Source organism: Eublepharis macularius, chromosome 11 (genome assembly GCF_028583425.1).
Source record: "Eublepharis macularius isolate TG4126 chromosome 11, MPM_Emac_v1.0, whole genome shotgun sequence".
NCBI classification, from domain to species: domain Eukaryota; kingdom Metazoa; phylum Chordata; class Lepidosauria; order Squamata; family Eublepharidae; genus Eublepharis; species Eublepharis macularius.
The window spans coordinates 9,127,866-9,149,289 of NC_072800.1; the positions used below are offsets into that span (position 1 = coordinate 9,127,866).

General features: G+C 45.8%; 1 protein-coding gene across 1 annotated transcript in view; it reads right to left on the reverse strand.

Annotated features, from left to right (window-relative positions):
* Positions 1-21,424, reverse strand: part of LOC129337387 (poly(rC)-binding protein 3-like) — a 175,278-nt gene that overhangs the window by 8,929 nt on the left and 144,925 nt on the right. The window contains exons 7-11 of the mRNA XM_054990991.1: positions 7,340-7,468; positions 6,066-6,209; positions 3,996-4,037; positions 3,452-3,527; positions 1,708-1,760 (exon numbers count right to left, since the gene is read on the reverse strand). Coding sequence (XP_054846966.1) covers positions 1,708-1,760; positions 3,452-3,527; positions 3,996-4,037; positions 6,066-6,209; positions 7,340-7,468 — 444 coding nt within the window. The remainder of the gene's footprint in view (positions 1-1,707; positions 1,761-3,451; positions 3,528-3,995; positions 4,038-6,065; positions 6,210-7,339; positions 7,469-21,424) is intronic.

Here is a 21,424-nt window from a genome sequence, read left to right on the forward strand (position 1 = left end):
GTACCACATGTGCATGCGCAAAGTGCGCACACGCTCCCAGGACTGCACAATGACGTCACTTTGGGTCAGCTGGAATAAGGGGAGAGTTTTTTAAAGTTTAAATCGCCCTCAGCGAAAATGGTCACATGGCTGGTGGCCCCGCCCCCTGATCTCCAGACAGAGGGGAGTTTAGATTGCCCTCCACGCCGCTCCAGCTAAACTCCCCTCTGTCTGGAGATTGGAGGTGGGGCCACCTACAAAGCCCTTCATAGCCTAGAAGCCATTTTTCTATAGGACTGCCTCTCTCAATATGGCCCACTAAGACAGATTTGCTTCTGAAAAGGCGACAGTGCAAAGGGGTAAGATCAACAGCTGCCCGTGCCCATATAAAAACTTCCTCGGGTGTGGCTCCCGCCTGGTGGGGATCAGGAAGGCCCCCGTGTTTTTATTTTTCTGCAGAATATATAAAAGAGAATGGAGGGCATTATAAAGGGAACAGGGTCACAGTTAAGGTCTGTGAATTTTTAAGTAGCTTTTATTGCTGCACTCATTTTATACATTAACTGTTGTACTGTTCCTCTAATTTTGTAATCTAGGGTTATAGTATTGTTGTGTGAATTATACTGTTTTAGTTCATTGTTCTCTAATTTTGTAGTTTATTGCATTGTTGGCTACATGTATTATACTATTCTGACTGCACTGTTTTTAACAGAGTCATCTGCTTGAGTCTCAGTGAGAAAGAACTAAAATGAAGTAGGTACATAAGCAAAGAAACATCTCCTCTTAAAGGAGCCAGAGCCAGTTTGGTGTAGTGGTTAAGAGCAGCAGGACTCTAATCTGAAGAACCAAGTATGATTCCCCATTCCTCCACTTGAAGCCAGCTGGGTGACCTTGGGTCAGTCACAGCTTCTAGGAGCTCTCTCAGCCCCACCCACCTCACAGGGTGATTATTGTTGTGGGGATAATAATAATCAGGGATTTTTTTCAGTGGGAACGCGGTGGAACGGAGTTCCGGCACCTCTTAAAAATAGTCACATGGCCGGTGGCCCCGCCCCCTGATCTCCAGACAGAGGGGAGTTTAGATTTCCCTTCGCGCCTCCGAGCAGCATGGAGGGCAATCTAAACTCCCCTCTGTCTGGAGATCAGGGGGCGTGGCCACCGGCCATGTGACCATTTTTGCCGAGGGCAATTTGAACTTTAAAAAACTCCCCCCTTGTTCCAGCTGACCCAAAGTGACGTCATTGTGCGGTCTTGAGTTCCACCACTGAGTTCCATCACCTCTTTTCCCAGAAAAAAGCCCTGATAATAATATACTTTGTAAACCACTCTGAGTGGGTGTGTAGTTGTCCTGAAGGGCGGTATATAATAGTATGTTGTTATTATGTTATTAAAGGGATCAGGTAATGTGAAAAAACATTTGTTTCTGACCTGAAGTGCTGTAGCCAGTCAGAGAAGGCAAGACTGACCTTAACAGACCAAGGGTAGCTCAGCCAAAGGTAGCTTCATGCGCAGCTGCTTCTATGCATGTATTTCCCATCACTAGATTAGGGTAAAGTGCTCCAAGTTCAAAACTGAGGTGAAATTTGAATTGTCCCCACCCACCTCCCCACCGCTCATGCACTAAATCAGCTCTAATGACATGAATATGTATGTAAAAAGAGCAGGGATTTTGCACCTTCTCACATGACAGAGACATCATCCACAACAAGAGAACTTGAGTGTGCTTACATCATTTGGAATGGTGAGCTCATGGGAACTGGTTGGAGTACTGGCATCCAGTCCTAGATTCGAAGGACAAAAGAGAAGGAAACGTTCGGATAGTTGTTTTGAGGTAAGAGAAAGCATATGTGGCATTCAGAAGAAAACTAAAACAAAAAGTGGAGCGAAGAAAAATACTGAACAGCTAGCTCAGCAGAAAAGAAAGCTAGAGACACAGATATTAGCGCTATGTACTAATCAGAACTTTTTTAAAAAGACCTTAAATCCACCAATAGAACAAACGAGTCTTTATGATGCTACTGAAAAGTAAACAGAGAAGGGGCAATTTCACTTAGCCACAAAATCTGACAATTTGATGTCAAAATTGATTATATGGCTCAAATTTGGTCCACTGGAAAATAAAAAATAGAAATCTAAGGTCGTCAAAAGAACTTGTAAAAACTAATAAAATATAAAAATATGGGTGGGGGAAACTAGGCAAACTATGAAGTTATACAGGGGATTAGTCATTCTGCAGGATTGTTGGGAAGAGGGGTGATTTCAGGGGGAAAGTACAAAATACCATTAGGTTGCCATATGCTAGACTAAATTTGGATGGATAAAAGGAAGTGCACAGGAAAATGCAATTAGTGTGTTAACACTCAAAATTACAGAACCACACATTCCACAACAGTATAAGGAACAGACTCAGCACCGGCATGTTACTGAAAAGAAGAATGAAGCAAGAAGAAAATGCTTCTCAGAGGCATTTTTATCAAATACACCATAGACGGAGGCCAGTTACACTGTGATCATCTTAGTTTTTTATGCACAAGTACTTTAAAAATTGACAGATTTTTTTGCATAACTAATACATGAATTTATTAAAATTAGAATCTATTTTCTTTCATAGTCTATAAGCTTCCTGTCAGCTGATCTGCTGAATTCTGTGTAATCAAGATGACAAACAATTCAGTCTTCCACTAACATTTTGATGTATGTGATAAAAATATTATTACTTGCCATACAAAGTATGTACCAGTGTGCAGCGCTGCCTTTTGAAAATACCCATCTCTTTCATTTCTCCGAATCAAATTTCTCTGAGTGGTCAACTAAGGCACAATCCAAATACATTCCTAAATGAACAGCCTTTCATTGTGAAAATGAAAGTTTGCCAATTCATTCAGATGAAAGAAGGCATTCCAATGAATAGAAGGTTATAAAAATTCAAAAGGAAACAGCAGTAGACTGTTGTTTAATGTGCATATATTTCATTAGTATGGTATTTATTGTTGTTGTAACCTGCCCTGAGCCTGCTTGCAGAGACCGGGTTATAAATTGAATGAATAAAATAATAAATATTTTCCTTTCACTGAATGCCACTGTTCTCTGATAGGCTATGTTTAATTCCAGATTTACATGAGACTTCTTCAAAAATTGAATATACAAGTTTAACTAGCACATGGTACATCCTCTGTAGTGCAGAATAATGTCTGATGCCTAGAAAAAGAAAAACTCCAGTTCTAGAATTGGTGGTAAAATTAAGGTGAAGCACAAGAAAACCAGAACAAAGCCAACATTTTTAGTAATGACAAAAGCAATCTTAAAGGGAGCCACAAGGGGGAAAACAATAACAAGAAGAAGAAAAATTAATATGTGAAAACAGAAGGAGCAAACGGCCATTTACCACATTTAGCAATCCAAATGTTGCAATGACCATGGGAAACAGAGCCGTTAAGAAGAAGGACATCCCCAGGGAGTCATGGGTACGTACCAGGGAAACCAGGGGTGGTCTGCCCAAGGGGAGTAAAGGGGGGATGCTGCATAGCCAACTGGTGAAGCTTGGTCAACTGCAGGGCAGGATGGGAAATTAGAACTAACCAATCAAATGGAATTATTTCAGAGTAGAGAAAAACCATCTTAACATGTTTCAAAACTGAATTAATTAAAATTAAACAAAAAAGGTTTTTAAAATCATTCTAATTCTAATCTATTGAAAGAAATAGGTTAAAATGACATTTCTACAGTTATTACATGTAAATGGCTACAGTTAATATCTTTTAACTACTATTCTACATAATTACATATTAAAAATTCAAATACATTGCATGCATAAAAGAAACAAAACATGAATTTGTATCTGGGCCACTGTACTCTCCAGCCACAAAGGTTACCAAGGGAAGCTCACATTCAGCTACATGACACACCATTCGGGAGAGGTACCCCTGGGTGTTTTCTTGAGAGTTGAATATGCAGAAAGTCAGAGGCACCCAGAACAAATCAAACAGAAAACAGAAGCTACCAAGTAATGGACTCACATCTGGATGAGGGATCGCATACTGCCCCTGAATGGTGAAGGCCTGCAAACGACGGAAAGAGATTGAAGTCCCTTCAGTCATTTTGGAAAAAGCGGGGAGCTTAGTCATGATTTTAGAGAGTGCCAGAATCACATCTCCAATGCAGAATCCAGCTGGGACGCTCCTGTACGCCAGTCACACCAGTCTGGATTCTCCTAGGCACCCCCCCCCCCAGGGGATTCTGGTCTTTGTAAAAGCAGACCTCCCCCCGAGCCTGCACAACCTATCACAGATGGCCTTCAAAAACAGTTTGCCATAAGGCCTATTGCGGAAGGGAGGGAGCTACAGCCTGAAGAACAGGAGCCCCAAGACCATTTAGTTGCAGAGAAATAGATGCACGGATCTCTGGATCCCAGTCTCGGAGTGCTGTTGCCATTTGTTTTGATCCAGTGATTCTCAAAGTTTCTATTAAAGAGTTTCCAGCTAGAAAGAAACAGGCAATTCCATACAATATACTATATTTATTTGAAGACAACCCTGGATGGCCCCCTTAAAAATGTTACACACACACACAAATATTATTGGACATAACTGAAAGTTGCGTGTAAGATGACCCCCCCCCTTTTCTTTGTTTTGCATTTGTGCAAATACCGTTTTCACTGTTCTTTGCTACAGTCACCAAGAAAAAAGACACATCAGGGGGTGGTTTCTCCTTGGCAAAATACTGGCTGCTTTTAAGCCAATATTTAAGTTTAAGTTCAACTTGTTAAATATGATACTATATCCAAACATTGGTTTTCTAGCCCTATACTAAGCCCAGCTTTGTAAATTACCTGGTCATGTAATAGCCCGACACACATCAGGACCCCTGAGGGTTTTGTTCCTTTGCAAACACCAAATGCAGTCTTCCTGTCTTCCTCCTCTGGGAACTCCACCTGTTGGGCTTTGCTCAATACATCATCCCCTTCACCCCGCTGCAACATGAACCGGGGCATCCAGGCATAAACTGCACTCCTCTGACCGTGGGACAGAGTTGCCATGAATAAGATGAAAAACTTCATCTCCCCCCACTCTACACTATTCAGATTAAGTAACTTATAATTACAATAATATTTGATTTATATATCGCCCTTCAGGGCAACAATGCCCACTCAGAGTGGTTTACAAAGTATGTCATTATTATCCCCACAACAAACACCCTGTGAGATGGGTGGGGCTGAGAGCGCTCTGAAAGAGCTGTGACTGACTCAAAGTCACCCAGCTGGCTTCAAGTGGAGGAGTGAGGCATCAAACCCGGCTCTCCAGAATAGAGTCCTGCGCTCTTAACCACTACACCAAACTGGCTTAATAACTTAAGTAACTAAGGGTCAAACTAGATGCACTGGGAATGTCTGTTAAAAAAAATAAGAGAGTCTGTTGGGCTTGTAATGCTGCCACGGGGGAAGGAAGGGCTCCTGCCTCCCCCCTGAGCCATTTTTCCACACTGAAATGGTACTGGGGCGAGTATTTTCCCATTATTGCTACTCCACATGCATAGAATATGCTCTGGGCAGAAGCAAAAATGCGAAAATATCTCACCCCCAGAGCCGTTTCAGCTCAGGAAAACAGCATGCAGGGAGGGGGAGGAGCCCTTCCTGCCCCACGACAACATTCCGAGCCTGGTTGTGATGAGAAAGGCATGGCAAGATGGCGTTAGGGCAGGAGAAATATCTGGTTTTCTTAAAGTTATAAATCTTGCCTGCAAATACTGCTGAACAACTTAGTTTCTGTGATTCATGTGTGGCGACTGATATTTTATAAACTTACCCGCCGAGCCCCTGATGCACACAGAAGTCACCATATGTACAAACCTGTCCCCTCCTACATCCGAAAGGTTATAACCTTTCCCCAAACATGGCTCTCCAGCTGTCTTTTGGGAGGCGAAATGAAGCATGAGCATAGTGGTGGAAGGGGGCCCAGAGGGGAAGAATTGCTCGGGCTGGATTTGGAACAAGCAGCAAGAGAATTGCCTCTACAATACTGGTAAATCCAGAACAAGAAGAAAAAAACACCAATCAGTACTATACCAGACAGAAAAGAGGTACAACTAACAGGTGCTGGCTGAGGTTGGGCCAAGACGCTGTGGTTTCCAGCTGAAGCCAAAATGGTGTCTGCTCTTACCTGGCCACCTGCAAAAATTATAGGTGCAGAGGCAGGTTTGGGGCGGTAAGGAATGGTTGCACCTTTGGGTGGAGACTGAGAAAAAAAGAGAGAGGAAGAAGAGAGAGAAAGTAAACAGTCAAGATGCATCTACTGTTCCTGCTGTGAATTATGGTATAGACAACCACACAATATATTATCCTCAAAGCATGATTTATTTTCCAAAAGCTCACCTTTAGGATACCATTGGTGCAAGGCATATTTGTGTGTGCACTAGTGCACGTGCATATCATATTTAACCTTTATGTTACCCTTGTAGTAGTGCTATCAGACGGGCATGTCTGCTAGCTCACACACTCTCTTCATGTATACAAGCAACACACAGCTGGACACGAGAAGAGAACTCAGCCTTAAGCCCACCTCCCACAGGTAAAATGTTTTCAGTGAACCTGAACATGGAGAAATTTGCACACAGAGATACCCCCCTTAGTCCATTCATCTGCCACAGATGGACTGCGTGAGCAGAACTGACTCTTGTACAAATTTCCTTCAGTTCATCCAAAACGATCTCTGTCTGAAGATATAGATTGAAGCTTTTTCCTGAGAAAAGTGTGAAGTGGCTCTAAAATTAATATTTTTTAAAAAGAAACATAAGAGTCTAAATAACGAGATTTCAGAAAATGAGCATCACAAGAGTAACATAATGCCTTAATACATTACCCCTGCTACCCTGCTTGCCATTCTGTCCACACACAGCATCCCATGGTTGTGGATTTAATCAAATCATCAGCAAATCTCTCGCTAGCATCCATGAGACCAAGCCAAGTTCCTTACTGGGTCAAAATCAATGGCCTATCCATCCTACACAGTATCCGATCTCAAAAGATGGATGGTTACTGCTGCTATAGAGGTATTTACTGAACACTTGGAGCAATGATGAAATAGATCCTGGTTCTCAGGATCTACTTCCAGACTATCCCAGTTAAATTGCTTGGTGCATCCAGCCAATCACAGAATAACGTAGGCTTACTTTTCAAGCAGGCCATAAGTATTAAGAAACACTGTGAGACCGCTGTTAAAGGGGTGTTATGCTCACAACTAAATAGTACACCAGTGGACCTGACAGGAAAGTGCTGATGATGCTGTTATGATGAGAATGTGAAATGTTCCCAGACACAGTGAATCGTGGTAAGAACGCTTGCTGATGCTCCAAGACTGTATCCTACCTCTAGCATAACCACGCAGATTTGCTTTACACACTGAATAATGGCATCAGGAGTACCCGATATAGTTACGGCACGTTCTGTGGAGTTTGGTAACATATCCCCCGCAACTTGTACTTGGGCCCCTGTGGACTTAAACACAAACAGGGGTGTTACAAGAAATGAACAAGCGGATAATTCATCAAAAATAAAAGACCACAAAAATCCATTAATTCGTTGATTCATTTAAAGCATTGGTAGGCTGCCTTTCCACTCATATAGGTTTCCCAAGGTGGTGAACATCAATACAGTAAAAATTTGAAACCAGTGTAAATTTAAAACAATATTTCAATACTGCAAAAATAATTCAATTACGCACACATACAAACACACAACCCCAAGAACAGGGAGGAGGACCAATAACAGTTATTGGAGTATGCCTTCACCCACTGGCAAAAGACAGTAATTGAAGGAAACAGATGGATTTCTCTGGAGAGAGGATTCCAAAGTTTTGTCACCACGACTGAGAGAGCCTTTTCTCAGGTGGCCATCCGTCTAACTCAGATGGCAGAAGCACGTGAAAGTAGGGTTGCCATCTTCCAGGAGATCTCCCAGAATTACAACTGGTCTCTGCAGCCTGGAGATCAGTTTCCCTGGAGAAAATGGCTGGTTTGGAGGATCTATACCCTGTTGACATCCCTCCCCTCACAAGCCCTGCCCTCTCCTGGCTACACCCACCAAATCTCAAGGAATTTCCCAACCTGCAGCTGGCAACTCTAGAAGCAGGGCCTCCAAAGGTGACTTGAGTAAATGGGTAGGTTCATATAGAAAAAAGCATTCCTTAAGGTATGCTAGCACCAAGCCAGATAGGGAAGAAAAGTACATGGGATGGGGTCTTCTGATTAAGTCTGCAATGATTTAGCAAGCTTCTGGAATGTTATTTGGGCTGAGTTGCCACCAATATGCAGATGACATTCAGCTCTATCTTGCATTACCAACAGATCCCAGGGATATCAAGGTAACCATCCCTTCTCTCAGGAAGGCATACCAGACTCCATACACACACAACTCACCAGCAGATTTAAGCACTCAGGAGGGGCAAGAGTCATACAAGCAGGAGGTAAGTCTCAAATTTCCAAGAATCCTGTCCACGCCCTCAAACTGGACAAGCTGAAAGGAATCCCACGCAACTGTGCGAATCAGTCCCCTGGGACCATCTGATCCTGCTACTGCTACTGTAAAGTCCAAGTCGGAACTGATGTGCCAGATTTTATTTGCAAACTGCTTAGCCAAATTATTGCAGCAGGCTGCAGAGCAGTCCACCTCCTTCTGTAGCCCCCCTGGAAAAGTTCTGTGAGTCTACGCTGTGCGAAAGCAATGGTGCCGGAGAAATATTATTTCTGGCAACAGAGGATAGGACTCAAAATAATAGATTTAAACTACAGGAGGGAAGGTATTGGTTGGACATTAGGAAAAACTTCTTAATATTAAGAATAATCTAGCAGTGGAATCAGCTGCCCAGGGATGTGGTGGGTTTCCCCTCATTGGCAGTCAAGGAGCGGCTGGATGAATACTTGTGGGGGTGCTTTAGGCTGTTCCTGTATTGGGCAGGCAGTTGGACTAGATGATCTCTAAGGACATTTCCAACTCTATGATTCTATAATTCTAAGCATGGAAAGGGGCTATGGGCGCTTTCAGGGAAGGGAAAGAAGAAATAATGGGAGACAGGAAAATGAGATGCCCCCATAAAGCTTTGTGGGTCCCCTCCTTGAACCTTTCTAATCTTCAGATAAATTCTTTTATATTGGATGACCCAGTAACATTTCTTAGAAAAAACCCTCACCTATTTATTTGTGTACTACATTTGAATTCCGTGCCTTTTTCAGGGACTTTGGAGTGACATATAAAGTTTATTTTATCCCTATAACAGGTACGCAGGTTAGGCTAACAGAGATATAGCCAATCATATTTTAAATAAAAGTGGCATACAGCAATGCTGATTCTGTGAGCCTGGGCAGATCGTGAAGGGGAGGGCAGAAGGGGTTGCATCAGTGCTTGGTTTTCGTGGCCCTTCGTACATGCCCAGGGTGATGCCGATCATCACCTTGGAGTCGGGTGGCGGTTTTCCACGGGCTGGTTTGGCTAGGGATCCTGGAGGTGGTTGTTGTGAGTTTTCCGGGCTGTATTGCCGTGGTCTTGGCATTGTAGTTCCTGACGTTTCGCCAGCAGCTGTGGCTGGCATCTTCAAGATGCCAGCCACAGCTGCTGGCGAAACGTCAGGAACTACAATGCCAAGACCACAGCAATACAGCCCGGAAAACCCACAACAACCATCGTTCTCCGGCCGTGAAAGCCTTCGACAATACATCGATCCTGGAGGTGTTTCGCAATCTTTCATGTGCTTCTGGAACAGGGGTCACTAGGGCAGTCGGGAGGGGGGTATTTGTGAATTTCCTGCATTGTGCAGGGGGTTGGACTAGATGACCCTAGAGGTACCTTCCAACCCTATAATTCTATGATTTTAAGTAAGCTTCATGATTGACTGGGGATTTGAACCTAGAGATCCCTGACAAGGTCAAGGACTGGCACAGATAGCAATGCCACAGCAAAGCAGGAAACAAGATTCATAACAAAATTGATTCTCCTACTGTAATATCCAACTGTTGCAGATGTTATATGAGTCTTGATTAATTCCTGTTCATGATTCATTGCAGCTTCAGTTTTTGTAGTGGCGGGAAGACTAATTCAGAAATAGATTCTTTCAAATCATTAAGGAAAATAATTAAAAATGACCTCTGGTGACTGAAAAATTTCAGCTGGCAAATAAATGGAAGTCTTTGATGAGTGATATTTTTAATTGGATACCTGACTTTCATTGTATGAGATTTAGGGCTGCATTTTACTTTGGAGCATCTCATATTTAGAGGTGGGCACAAACAGCAATATGAACAAAAAAAAGCCACGAACAGCCCAATCTGCTGTTCATGAGCAAGCTGTTCATGAGGCCCTGTTCCCGGTGAACATGTGTTCGTTCCAAGCCCTCTTCGAGGCATTCATCAGCCATTCGTAAAGCCAGACAGTCTGGCGCCTTTCAATCAATTCCCCTGGCAACATAGGCATGGACTGTCTGAACTCTATCTGAACTCCTTCTGGCTTTCCTTTTGGCTTGTAACCCCTCAAAGTAGCTTCCAGCAGACAGTCCAGTTTTTGCCACTTTGAAGAGAAAATGACAGGAAAGGGGGAGACCCATGGATCATGCCTTTTCCGGGGTGCAATCCCTCTGAAACTTGGGGGGTCTTCAGAGGACAGTGAGGATTATGTCCCCTGCAAATTTGTTGGGTATTGGACATTGGGAAGGTCGGTTTGTAACTCCTCAATTAGCTTCCAGCAGACAGTCCAGTTTTTGCCACTGTAAACAGAAAATGACATGAAAGGGGGAGACCCATGGACTCTCCGTTCCCCGGCTCAAGTTCAGCTAAGTCCCAAGGGGGCCGTTCTGGCTCCCACAAACCTCCAGCTACGAACATGTTCGTGAACATGTCATGTCCGTCGATGTTCGTGAATCACTGTTCGTGGATGGCAACAAACAACTAACATGGTGTTCAGGTTTTTTTTCCTGTTCGTGCCCACCTCTACTCATGATCATGTCCTGCCACTACAGCAATTGCCCAGAAGGAGCCAAAATTGAGACCAATACCCTAGTAGCACTAGAAGAGAGATCTTTTTCTCTCTCTTTCATCTCCCCTTCTCCCTGGAGCCTGGAATAAATCTGCTCTGCCTGCATCGGAACTTTAGTAGGGACCTCGGATTCCTCAGGAAAATGCTCCAGGCATCTGAGGTATTGCAGCCAGGAGACGCTCCTTCCCAGCAGACCTTCCCACTCTTTTCTTAGGCTTCTGGAACAAATGCTGCTCTAGCAGCAATCCAGGAACCAGGAATTTTGGGAAATGTAGTTGTTATACAGTATCTGATATTCTTGGTATGGACATCATGCATCCAGGGAAAATTACTTTTCCCAGGGCTTCTGAGAGTCTCTCTACATGAGACATCTAACACAGGGACGCTCAAGTGTAGGGAGATGCAATATTAGCCGGGAAGTATCGTTTTAAAAGACAATTTCACCTCTCTACACGAGGGTAGTTTAAAAAGACAAAGCCAGTGGAGACTGCTCCTCAGAGGGTTTGTTTATTTAAAGGGGAGGTGAAATTGACAGAGTTTCTGGAGAGGCGAAGATAAAATTAACAAATCCTCTGAGGAGCGATCTCCACCAGCTCTGTCTTCTAAAACTACATTTCCTGGCTAACATTGCATCTCCCTACATTTGAGCGTTCCCATGTAAGATGTCTTGTGCAGAGAGACTCTGAGACATGGTTGAAGCTGCATTCCACTTGCTGGGGGGGGAGGCTTGTCAATAACAGCACAGTTAAGAAAGTGGGAGGGAAGAAGTAGGAAGCAGATTTCTGCAACTTGGATTAAAAATCTGAGCCAATTAAGAACTCATGTGGCCATACCAAAGAGAACCATCACGAGTTGCCAAGGTCTGTATTCCAAATGAAGGAACTGCAAACTTCAGTGGTATCACTAACTGGAGGCTTTAAAAATTTCTATTTAGGAATAAATTTTATGGCATGGACAAGAATGATTTATAGTAAACTCGCTTGAGAGAACTGCAATATACTGTCAGTTTTTAAAAGACTCTGGAAATACTGAAAATAAATCAGAACTTTGGGAGAGGAATATAAACACTATCAAAAGAAGTAAAGCATTAGGAAAAACTGATGTTTTTGAAATTAAGGAATAACAGTGAAGTGATATTGTCAGATATGCCTCCAGCATATCTGCCACGTGTCATGAATTTCCTGCTGCAGTGTGTAGTGTACCTCTGAGAATATGCTGAGGGGACCTGTTTTGTTGACTGGTTGCTAGTGGCTTATCTTGCAGGTGTTTTGGTTACCATTTCCTGGCCAGCCTGTGAATGTGGCCTTGAAGTTCCAGCCGAGACCGCACCAACTTCCTAAAAGATTGAGCAGAGCTCATCCTTTCCCTCCTCCCCTCTCTCCTGGCTCCCTGGCTCAGTGCGCCAAAATCCTAATGGACTTTCTTTCCCATGGGGGGAGGGGATAATTAACCTTGCTTTGCTACCTTGCGTCAATTTTGTCAGACTATGGAATCCCCGTTATCTAGAGTTCGTCTCCCCCTTCTGCAAGAAGCACACATTTCTTGATTTCAAAAGGTTTATTGAAAGACTAGGCTCTGATACAAGTATCCATATTCCAAGGCCTAGAAAGGATCTTGGCTGAACATAGGCATTGTTGAGAATGAGAAAGAAAACAAAACTTGTGATACATCAAGCCCTTCACTCCCAGCCTCCCCCCACCCATACTCCAGGGCGATGGGAACTTGGCTGTGGAAAGGCTCGGCCCGTCAAGGTCTCTGGCTGTAGAAACAGATAAAGAGTATTCTCTCCCATGGAAAACTCAGTCAAAATAACATCTGGACCTGGAGGGAGAAAAAGGCTAGCAACTACAGATTAAACATGGCGTAACTCTGGCCAAGGAACCACACAACATATTAGATCCTGACATTCTGCCCCCCTTAAGACCCCTCCTCTCACACTTCTGGTCCCGCCTTTTCAGGATACCTAGAATGAAATTTAGTGAGGAGCCTTGGGGCTCTGACCTGGGAAGCCTCCACCCACTCCCGAAACCCTTCCTCAAAGTCCTTCCATCTGACTAAGTAAAAAAAGTTTATTATATCTGCGTTTTGAGTCCAAGATTTCTTCTATTTCATAGTGTACTTGGCCATCAATAAGAGTTGGATGGGGTATCGGCTGTTCTGGATGCCATTCATCTGGGGGTGGCGATTTTTTCAGTAGGCTGATGTGAAACGTGGGGTGTACATGGCGTAGATTCTTTGGGAGTTCGAGTTCTGCAGTCACCCTGTTTATTACTTTCTTAATTGGAAAAGGTCCTAAATATTTCAACCCTAATTTTTTGCTGGTTTGCTCCATTTTAAAGTTTTTGGTGGAGATGTAGACCTTGTCCCCAGGCTGCAATTCCCACTGCTCCACACGATGGCGATCAGCATACTTCTTGTAATCCGCTTTCACTTTGGCCAGAGTCTTTTGAATTAAGGTCCATTGTTTGGAGATGGAGGTCCACCAATCTCCCAAGTCTCCGGCTTGCTTGCTTTCTGGTTGTAAGTTAAACGGAAACGCTACTCCTTCATATCCATGCACAATTCTAAAAGGTGTTTCTCCCGTGGAACTGTGGACCGAATTGTTATATGAATATTCTGCTAAATGGAGCAGCTCAGTCCAGTTATCTTGCTGAAAATTAATGTAACACCTGAGGAATTGTTCTAACACTTGATTTAGCCTTTCAGACTGCCCATCACTCTCCGGATGGTAGGCGGAGCTTAATTCTTGTTCAATGCCCGCCAGTTGTAAAAGCTCCCACCAAAAGTTGGCAACGAATTGTCCACCGTGATCCGAAACCACCTTGGAAGGAAAAGAGTGCAGTTTTACAATATGTTTCATGAACAAACTGGCCAGCTTTCTAGCTGTAGGCACGGTGGTGCACGGAATGAAATGAGCTTGTTTGGAAAACAAATCCACCACCACTAAAATACAGGTACAACCTTTTGAGGGGGGTAGATCAGTGATAAAGTCCATAGAGATCACCTCCCAAGGCTGATTAGGAACTTCCAGGGGCTGTAGCAATCCAGGAGGCTTTCCCCTTCTAGGCTTGGTCATAATGCAAGTAGGACAGGAAGACACATATTGTGACACATTCCTTCTCATTCCTGGCCACCAAAATTGCCTTTGAACCTAGTGTAAAGTATTTAGATAACTGAAATGGCCTGCAGTGCGGGCATCGTGACATTGCTGTAACACCTCTTTCCTGAGGCTAGCGGGAATATAAAGTTTGTTTTCTTTAATCCAGTCTCCCGCTGCTGTTTGAGACATTTTCCCTGTGGACGCTCGCTCCCCCTCCTTTTCCACTTCGCTTTTCACTTTAGCTCTCTACCCATTTGGCTCACTCTGCTGTTTGGTTGCTTGGCTACAAGTGGTGACCACACCTCCCAACTGACAGGGAGAGAAGACAGTATCGATAGTCTCCTCCCTTCTGCTTTGCAGTTGGGGCATGTGCGAGAGAGCGTCTGCTAGGAAGTTAGATTTGCCCGGAAGAAACTTTAGGGTGAAATCAAACTTTGAAAAGAATTCGGTCCACTGAAGCTGTTTAGCATTAAGCCTTCGGGGTGTGCATAAAGCTTCTAAGTTTTTGTGGTCAGTCCACACCTCAAACTGATGACGTGCCCCCTCCAGCCAGTGCCGCCACGTAGAAAGGGCTACCTTAACTGTGAAAGCTTCCTTCTCCCAGACATTCCAATTACACTCAGCCTCGGTGAATTTTCTAGACAAGTATGCACAGGGACGTACTTTTCTGTCCTCCCCTTTCTGTAAAAGGACTCCGCCAACGGCCGCATCGCTCGCATCCACTTGCACTATGAAGGTTTGGTTTTCGTTGGGATGTTGGAGGACCGGTTCAGAGGTAAATTGGTCCTTCAACTTCTCGAATGCCGCCTGGCATTCAGGCCCCCATCTAAGCTTGCTTGTGGGTTTAGCTGTTTGCTCTCCCCTCCCTTTTGTCTTGAGTAAGTCTGTTAATGGGAGGGCGAGCTGGGCAAACCCCTTAAAAAATTGCCTGTAAAAGTTGGTGAAGCCCAAGAAAGATTGTAGTTGCTTTCGGGTAGTAGGGGCTTGCCATTCCTTTACTGCTTGGATTTTAGCAGGGTCCATTTTTAGTCCTTGTCCTGAAATGCTATAGCCCAGATAGTCCAATTCAGTCTTATGAAACTCACACTTGGACAACTTAACAGGGAGTTTATGTTGTATCAGGGTGGTCAAAACGTCTCTGACCAATTTAACACGTTCCTCTCTGGTTTCTGTAAAAATTAACACGTCATCCAGATAAATGACCACTCCCTTATATAAAAATTTATGTAGCACCTCATTGATCATTGACATGTGAACAGCAGGTGCCCCGGATAAGCCAAAAGGCATGACAAGGTATTCTTATTGGCCTAATGGCGTATTGAATGCGGTCTTCCATTCATCCCCCTCCCTGATTCTGACATGGAAATAAGCATCTTTTAAGTCCAACTTTGAAAAGATCTTACCCTGCGCCACCACACTTAGCAGGTCCCGAATCAGGGGAATGGGATAGGCATTGGTCATGGACACTGCGTTGATGCCTCTAAAGTCCGTGCAAAGTCCCAATTCTCCATCTTTTTTCTTTACAAACAGCACCGGTGCGGCATGGGGGGAGCTAATCGGGCGGATGAAACCTCTCTCCAGGTTTTTATCTATGGATTTTCGGAGCTCCTCTCTCTCAGCTAGGCTCATCGAATAAAGCTTTCATTTGGGCAGATTTTCCCCTGGGATCAGTTCAATTGCACCATCAGTCTTTCGGTGTGGCGGTAAGCTGTCTGCCTCCTCCTGGCTGAAGGCTTGTGCTAAGTCTCGTTATTCCACCAGAATAAGGTTGAGTTCTTCTGCGGAGTTCAACGAGGCCACTTCTCCCCACTCCATTTGCCAATGATGATGGTGGCAGCATTCTCGATTAAACACAATCATTCCCTTGGCCCAGTTAATGTATGGGTTATGATCCCAAAGCCATCAACTGCCTAGGATGAGGGGGTATTTAGCCGCTTCGCTGACAATATAGGACCAGCTCTCCCAATGTTTGCCCATCCCAGTGGGTACCAGCTCCGTTTCTTGGACAGCTGGGTTCATATTGGAACCGTCCATTTGTTTAAAGATGATCAGACTTAAGTTCTCGGGTTTCTAACCCCATGCCATTGACCAGGGCGGGTGCAATAATGTCTCTTGAACAGCCCGAATCGATTAAAGCCTGCACACGGATATGAGTTCCCCTCTTTGGGTTAGTTAGCATTACTGGTATGAACAAAATGGCCCCTCTCTCTCTCACCTCCTCCGGGGTGGACTCCTGTGTGATCTGCCATTTGGGCCTCCTCACGACAGATCCATCTCATTTCCCGATTGCGGGCTGGGCGTATCCACCTCCACGAAGTGGGTATCAAGCTCCATTTGCATTTCTTCGGCTTCCAACCCTTTATCCAACCCTTTATCTGTATTCCCCTACCTTGGCTGGTCCTCGGGGCTGGAACTGGGCGAGTGGTTGGGGGAGTTGGCTGGACTTGCGCTCGAAGGGGGCACTGAGCCGCGAAATGCCCGCTATTTCTACACTGCAAGCAAAGGCCTTGCCTCCATCGGGTTTCTCAAGCTCCTCTAGCCAATGGTATTCCATGGGCCCCTCATGCTACGGGTGGAGGTTTTCTATTTCCCAGCACCTGTTGCTGCTCTACAAGGCAGACTACTTGGGTACGGTTTTCCACCTCACACGCTAGTTGTATCCAACCCATAAGAGTCGGGGGATCATCTTGCATTAAAGCTCGGTCCAGCAACCTGGGATTCATTCCATTCTGGAGCATCACTAATTTTGTCCCTTCTTCACAATGAGGGCACTTGGCCACTAATTGATGAAATTTGGCTGCATACTCTCTCACGGGTTGAGATCCTTGTCTGAGAGTTTACAGCTTGGTACGTGCTCTCTCCTCCTCTAAGGGATCTTCATATTGGGCTCTTAACGCTGCAATAAAGTCCTGTAAAGTGTTCAGTTCAGGAGCCCCCGAGTAATATAGAGTCACGTACCATTCTGCTGCCTTGCCTTCCAGCCGGGATGCTAAATGGGTAACCCAGCTCTTCTCGTCCAGGAACAGATAGCCCCATCGATTGAAAAATTGGAAGGCTTGTACCACAAAAAAGCTGTGGGGCTGGTGCAGGTTGCACCGGTGGCGGCTGTGGTAGCGGCTGTGGGGCAGGAATTGGCGGAGGTGGCGGCGGCAGTTGTTGTGGCTGCGGAACGTGAGTAGCTGGCGGTGGCACTGGTTGTTGGAGCCCAGGCTGGGCCTGAACCTGTGGCTGGGGTCCTGGAGCAGGTAGAGCAGGGGGCAGCTGAGCACGAGCGTGTGCCCCTCCTGCTTCTTGTCCTTGAGAAGCCGGCTCGGTGGAGCCCTCACCCTGCACCAACAGGCTGAAGAGATAGACCGCTTGAGCCAGGTCTCCTTCCATCGCATCCAACCGGTCCTCCAGCCACCGGTAATGGGCAGGAGTGCTGAATTCTGTCTCCTCCTCCTCCACCGGCACCGTCTGATCCAGCAGAAGCAAGGTCTCTTCCCAGCCATGCTGCTGTCTGTCCGCTTCTTCCACGGTATCCTCTGAAATCCCCGGCACCCAATCTTCACCTGCTGGAGTTACCCCCGTTGTCTCCCCAGGGTTTTCTTCCTCTTCCGCGGCACTCACCAGCCAGCCCTTAGCCATTCCTGTAACTGCAAGTATTCCATACCCTGATTTTGGGCTTGATTTTGCAAGCGGTTCCAATGGGGATCTGCACCTTGGGCTCCTGCGCCAATGTCCCAAGTTCCAGTTGAGCCCACATCGGTGTAATCGCAACTCAAGAGTTCATTATGCGCGGTCTCCCAGTTCTGAGGCCCGCTGGCCTTCCCCCATTGGACATCCTCCACCAGGCGCCCGGCCTCCGCATCCCAACGGTACCACAGTTGGGAACTGGCCCGAGTAGCGCCTGCCGAGAGCATGGATAGGTGAACCGTTTCCCAAACAGGTCCTCCTGTTGCTCCCAGCTCCATCGACCTGATGGTCCTACTTAGATCAATCATCGAGCAGGAAAACATGGTGCCAGCTTGCCTCTCTCTGGTTTCCCGGGGTCTAGAGCCCCACTGCTGAGGAGTTGGCAACAATATCAGCTGTTCACGTCCACGGATCCCACTCGTCTTTGGTCGAGCTCCCTCAAGGATCGCTCTGTCCTGCCTGGTACCACCGGCAGCCAATTCTTTAGACCTAGCACCCTCCTTTCCAGGCACAGATCAATCAGGTTCTCGCTGGCATCCATCCTTCCTGGGTGAGGGGTTGGGGGAGTTAAAGCGGGATTCTCAACAAAATATCAGACTATGGAATCCCCATTATCTAGAGTTCGTCTCCCCCTTCTGCAAGAAGCACAAATTTCTTGATTTCAAAAGGTTTATTGAAAGACTAGGCTCTGATACAAGTATCCATATTCCAAGGCCTATAAAGGATCTTGGCTGAACATAGGCATTGTTGAGAATGAGAAAGAAAACAAAACTTGTGATACATCAAGCCCTTCACTCCCAGCCCCCCCCCCCAACTCACCCATCCCATTGTGTTCGAACAAATGGATGGGTCTCGAATGAAGGGGAATCCTCCCAGCTATGAGACTGAACTTACCCCTCTGGGAATGGGGAGCCATTGGGAAGCCTGGACCTTTATAGTTAGCACAGCTACTAAATTTCCTCTTGTGCTGGGAGTGCACTGGCTGTGTGATCACAACCCATATGTACATTGGAGAGCCGGTGAGCTGTGCTTCCCAGGGGAAGAGTGTCACACACTTGTGAGGAACCCGGAGAGGGGGAAAGCAGCCCCTCCCATCCCAGAAGCTGTGCTGTTGACCACAGAGCAGAAGGAGCAAATCCCTCTTATTTTATTTATCTATTTCAAATGTTTATTCCACCCTCCCTGCAAGCGGGCTCAGGACGGATAACAACATATTAAAAAACAAAATACAATAAAAACAACATATTAAAATACAATAAAAATCTATACACATTTAAAACAGGATGGTGGACAGCCTTCACAGGGAGGGTTAAGATTTTATACGCTTTTTTTTTTTCAGGCCGGCGGAGGCCCAGCCTCAGCCATATGCCTGGCGGAACAACTCTGTCTTGTAGGCCCGGCAGAAGGATAGTAGGTCTTGCCTACTGGGAGACGGTCCCGTAGATACGCTGGTCCCAGTCCACACAGCGCCTTATAGGTCAATACCAGAACCTTGAATCTAATCCAGTACTCCACTGGCAACCAATGCAACTTGCTTAAGAACGGTGTTATATGTGCCTTATTTGGCACTCTCATAATAACACATGCTGCTGCATTTTGTACCAGCTGTAATCTCTGGGTCAGGCTCAAGGGCAGCCCTGCATACAGCGAGTTACAGTAATCTAGCCTAGAGATGACTGTTGCTTGGATCACTGTAGTTAAGTCACGGGTTGACAGGTAAGGGACAAATTGCCTGGTCTGCCGCAGATGGAAAAAAGAGAACCTGACAACCACTGTGACCTGTGCCTCCATTTTCAGGGAAGCATCCAAGATCACCCCCAGGCTCTTAACCCTCAGAACTGGCACTAACGGTGCCCCATCGAGGGCTGGGAGCCGGAGTCCTGAACCTAATACCCCGTGGCTCAAGTACAGGGCCTCTGTCTTCGTCGGGTTCAGTTTCAACCGACTCTGCTTCAACCAACCAGTCATGGCTGCAAAAGCATGTTCCAGGAAATCTGGAGCTGAGCCGGGCCATCCGTCCATCATCAGATACAACAGGGTGTCATCTGCATATCGATGACACCCAAGTCCGAAACTTCGCACCAACTGGGCAAGGGAGCATATATAGATGTTGAACAATAATGCTCCCTGTGGGACCCCGCACACCAAAGGGTGGAGGGATGGCAATTTCTCCCCAAGCGCCACCCTCTGTCCCCAACCATAGAGAAAAGAGACAAGCCACTATAAGGCAGTCCCTCGTATCCCCACATCAGCAAGGCGGTGAGTCAGAAGATCATAATCGACTGTATTGAACACTGCCGACAGATCCAATATCAGCAGCACCGAGCCACCTCGATCCAGATGTCTGCAAAGATCGTCTGTGAGGGCAACCAGCAATGTCTCCGTCCCATGTCCTGGATGGAACCCGGACTGGAAGGGGTCTAGGGCTGAGGCATCCTTCAGGAAGCCCTGCAGCTGTCCCACCACCGCCTGCTCAATCACCTTTCCCAGAAACGAGAGGTTCGAAACCGCATGGTAACTGACCAGGTTGGTGGGGTCCAGTGATGGTTTCTTTAAAACAGGCCTCACTACAGCTTCCTTTAATGGCTCAGGAAAAACCCTGGAGCCTGAGGATAGGTTAACAATGGCATCCTGCAAGGACCACAGCCCCTTGGCACTGGCCTTTACCAGCCATGATGGGCATCGGTCCAAGGGACATGTGGTGGTCCTAACTGATCGCAGAGTCCTGTCAATCTCCTCCCCAAAGAGTGGGCTGAAATGATCAAATATTGGCCCCAAAGACAGCCAAGGGGTCTCTAGCTCATTCAACTGTGGCTGGCAAGTCATGGCGGAGAGACAAGATTTTATCAACAAAAAAGCTCCCCAAAGCCTCACAGCTAATATCCGAATTCAAAATTTGATGGCCTCCTTCTGGCAAGGAGACCAATGACTGAACCACATTAAACAATCTTGCTGGGCGTGAGGTAGCTGATGCAATGGAGGCTGCATAAAACTCTTTCTTCACCGCCACCTCATAGGCTTTCATAAATGTCCTATAAGATGAGTACTGGACTTGAGTCAAGAGTTTGATGAAAAGAAAGCAGACGACCTTCCCCCATATAGGGCTACCGATTGTGCCATTGAACTGATCCCTGGACAAAAACTGCCAAAAGGGAAGCTGTACTCTATGAGCCTGGGGGAGAGAGCGGAGCTATGGAAGTTCATTGACAAAAATCTGGCGAGAGGGTTCATTAGGCCTGCAAGTTCTCCCCACGTCGCCCCGGTGCTATTCTGCAAGAAAAAGGATGGGGGGTTGCAGCTGTGCACAGATTATAGGGGGATCAATGCACTTTCAATGTCTAACGCATACCCCCCTCCCCCTCATCAGAGACTTCTTGGGAGTGGTAGCTCAAGGGAAGATCTTCTTTAAACTGGACTTGTGGGATGCTTACTTTTGAGTAAAAGAGGGGGATGAATGGAAGACAGCATTTAACACCACCTTGGGGCAGTATGAGTACTTGGTCATTCCTTTTGGTTTGCAAGGGGCTGTGGGTTTTTTTATGAATTTAATTAATGAAGTCCTGCATAAATACCTGTACAAGGGGGTGGCCATTTACCTAGATGACGTGTTATTGTTTTCATAAGATTATGAATCACATGTGAAATTAGTGCGGGAG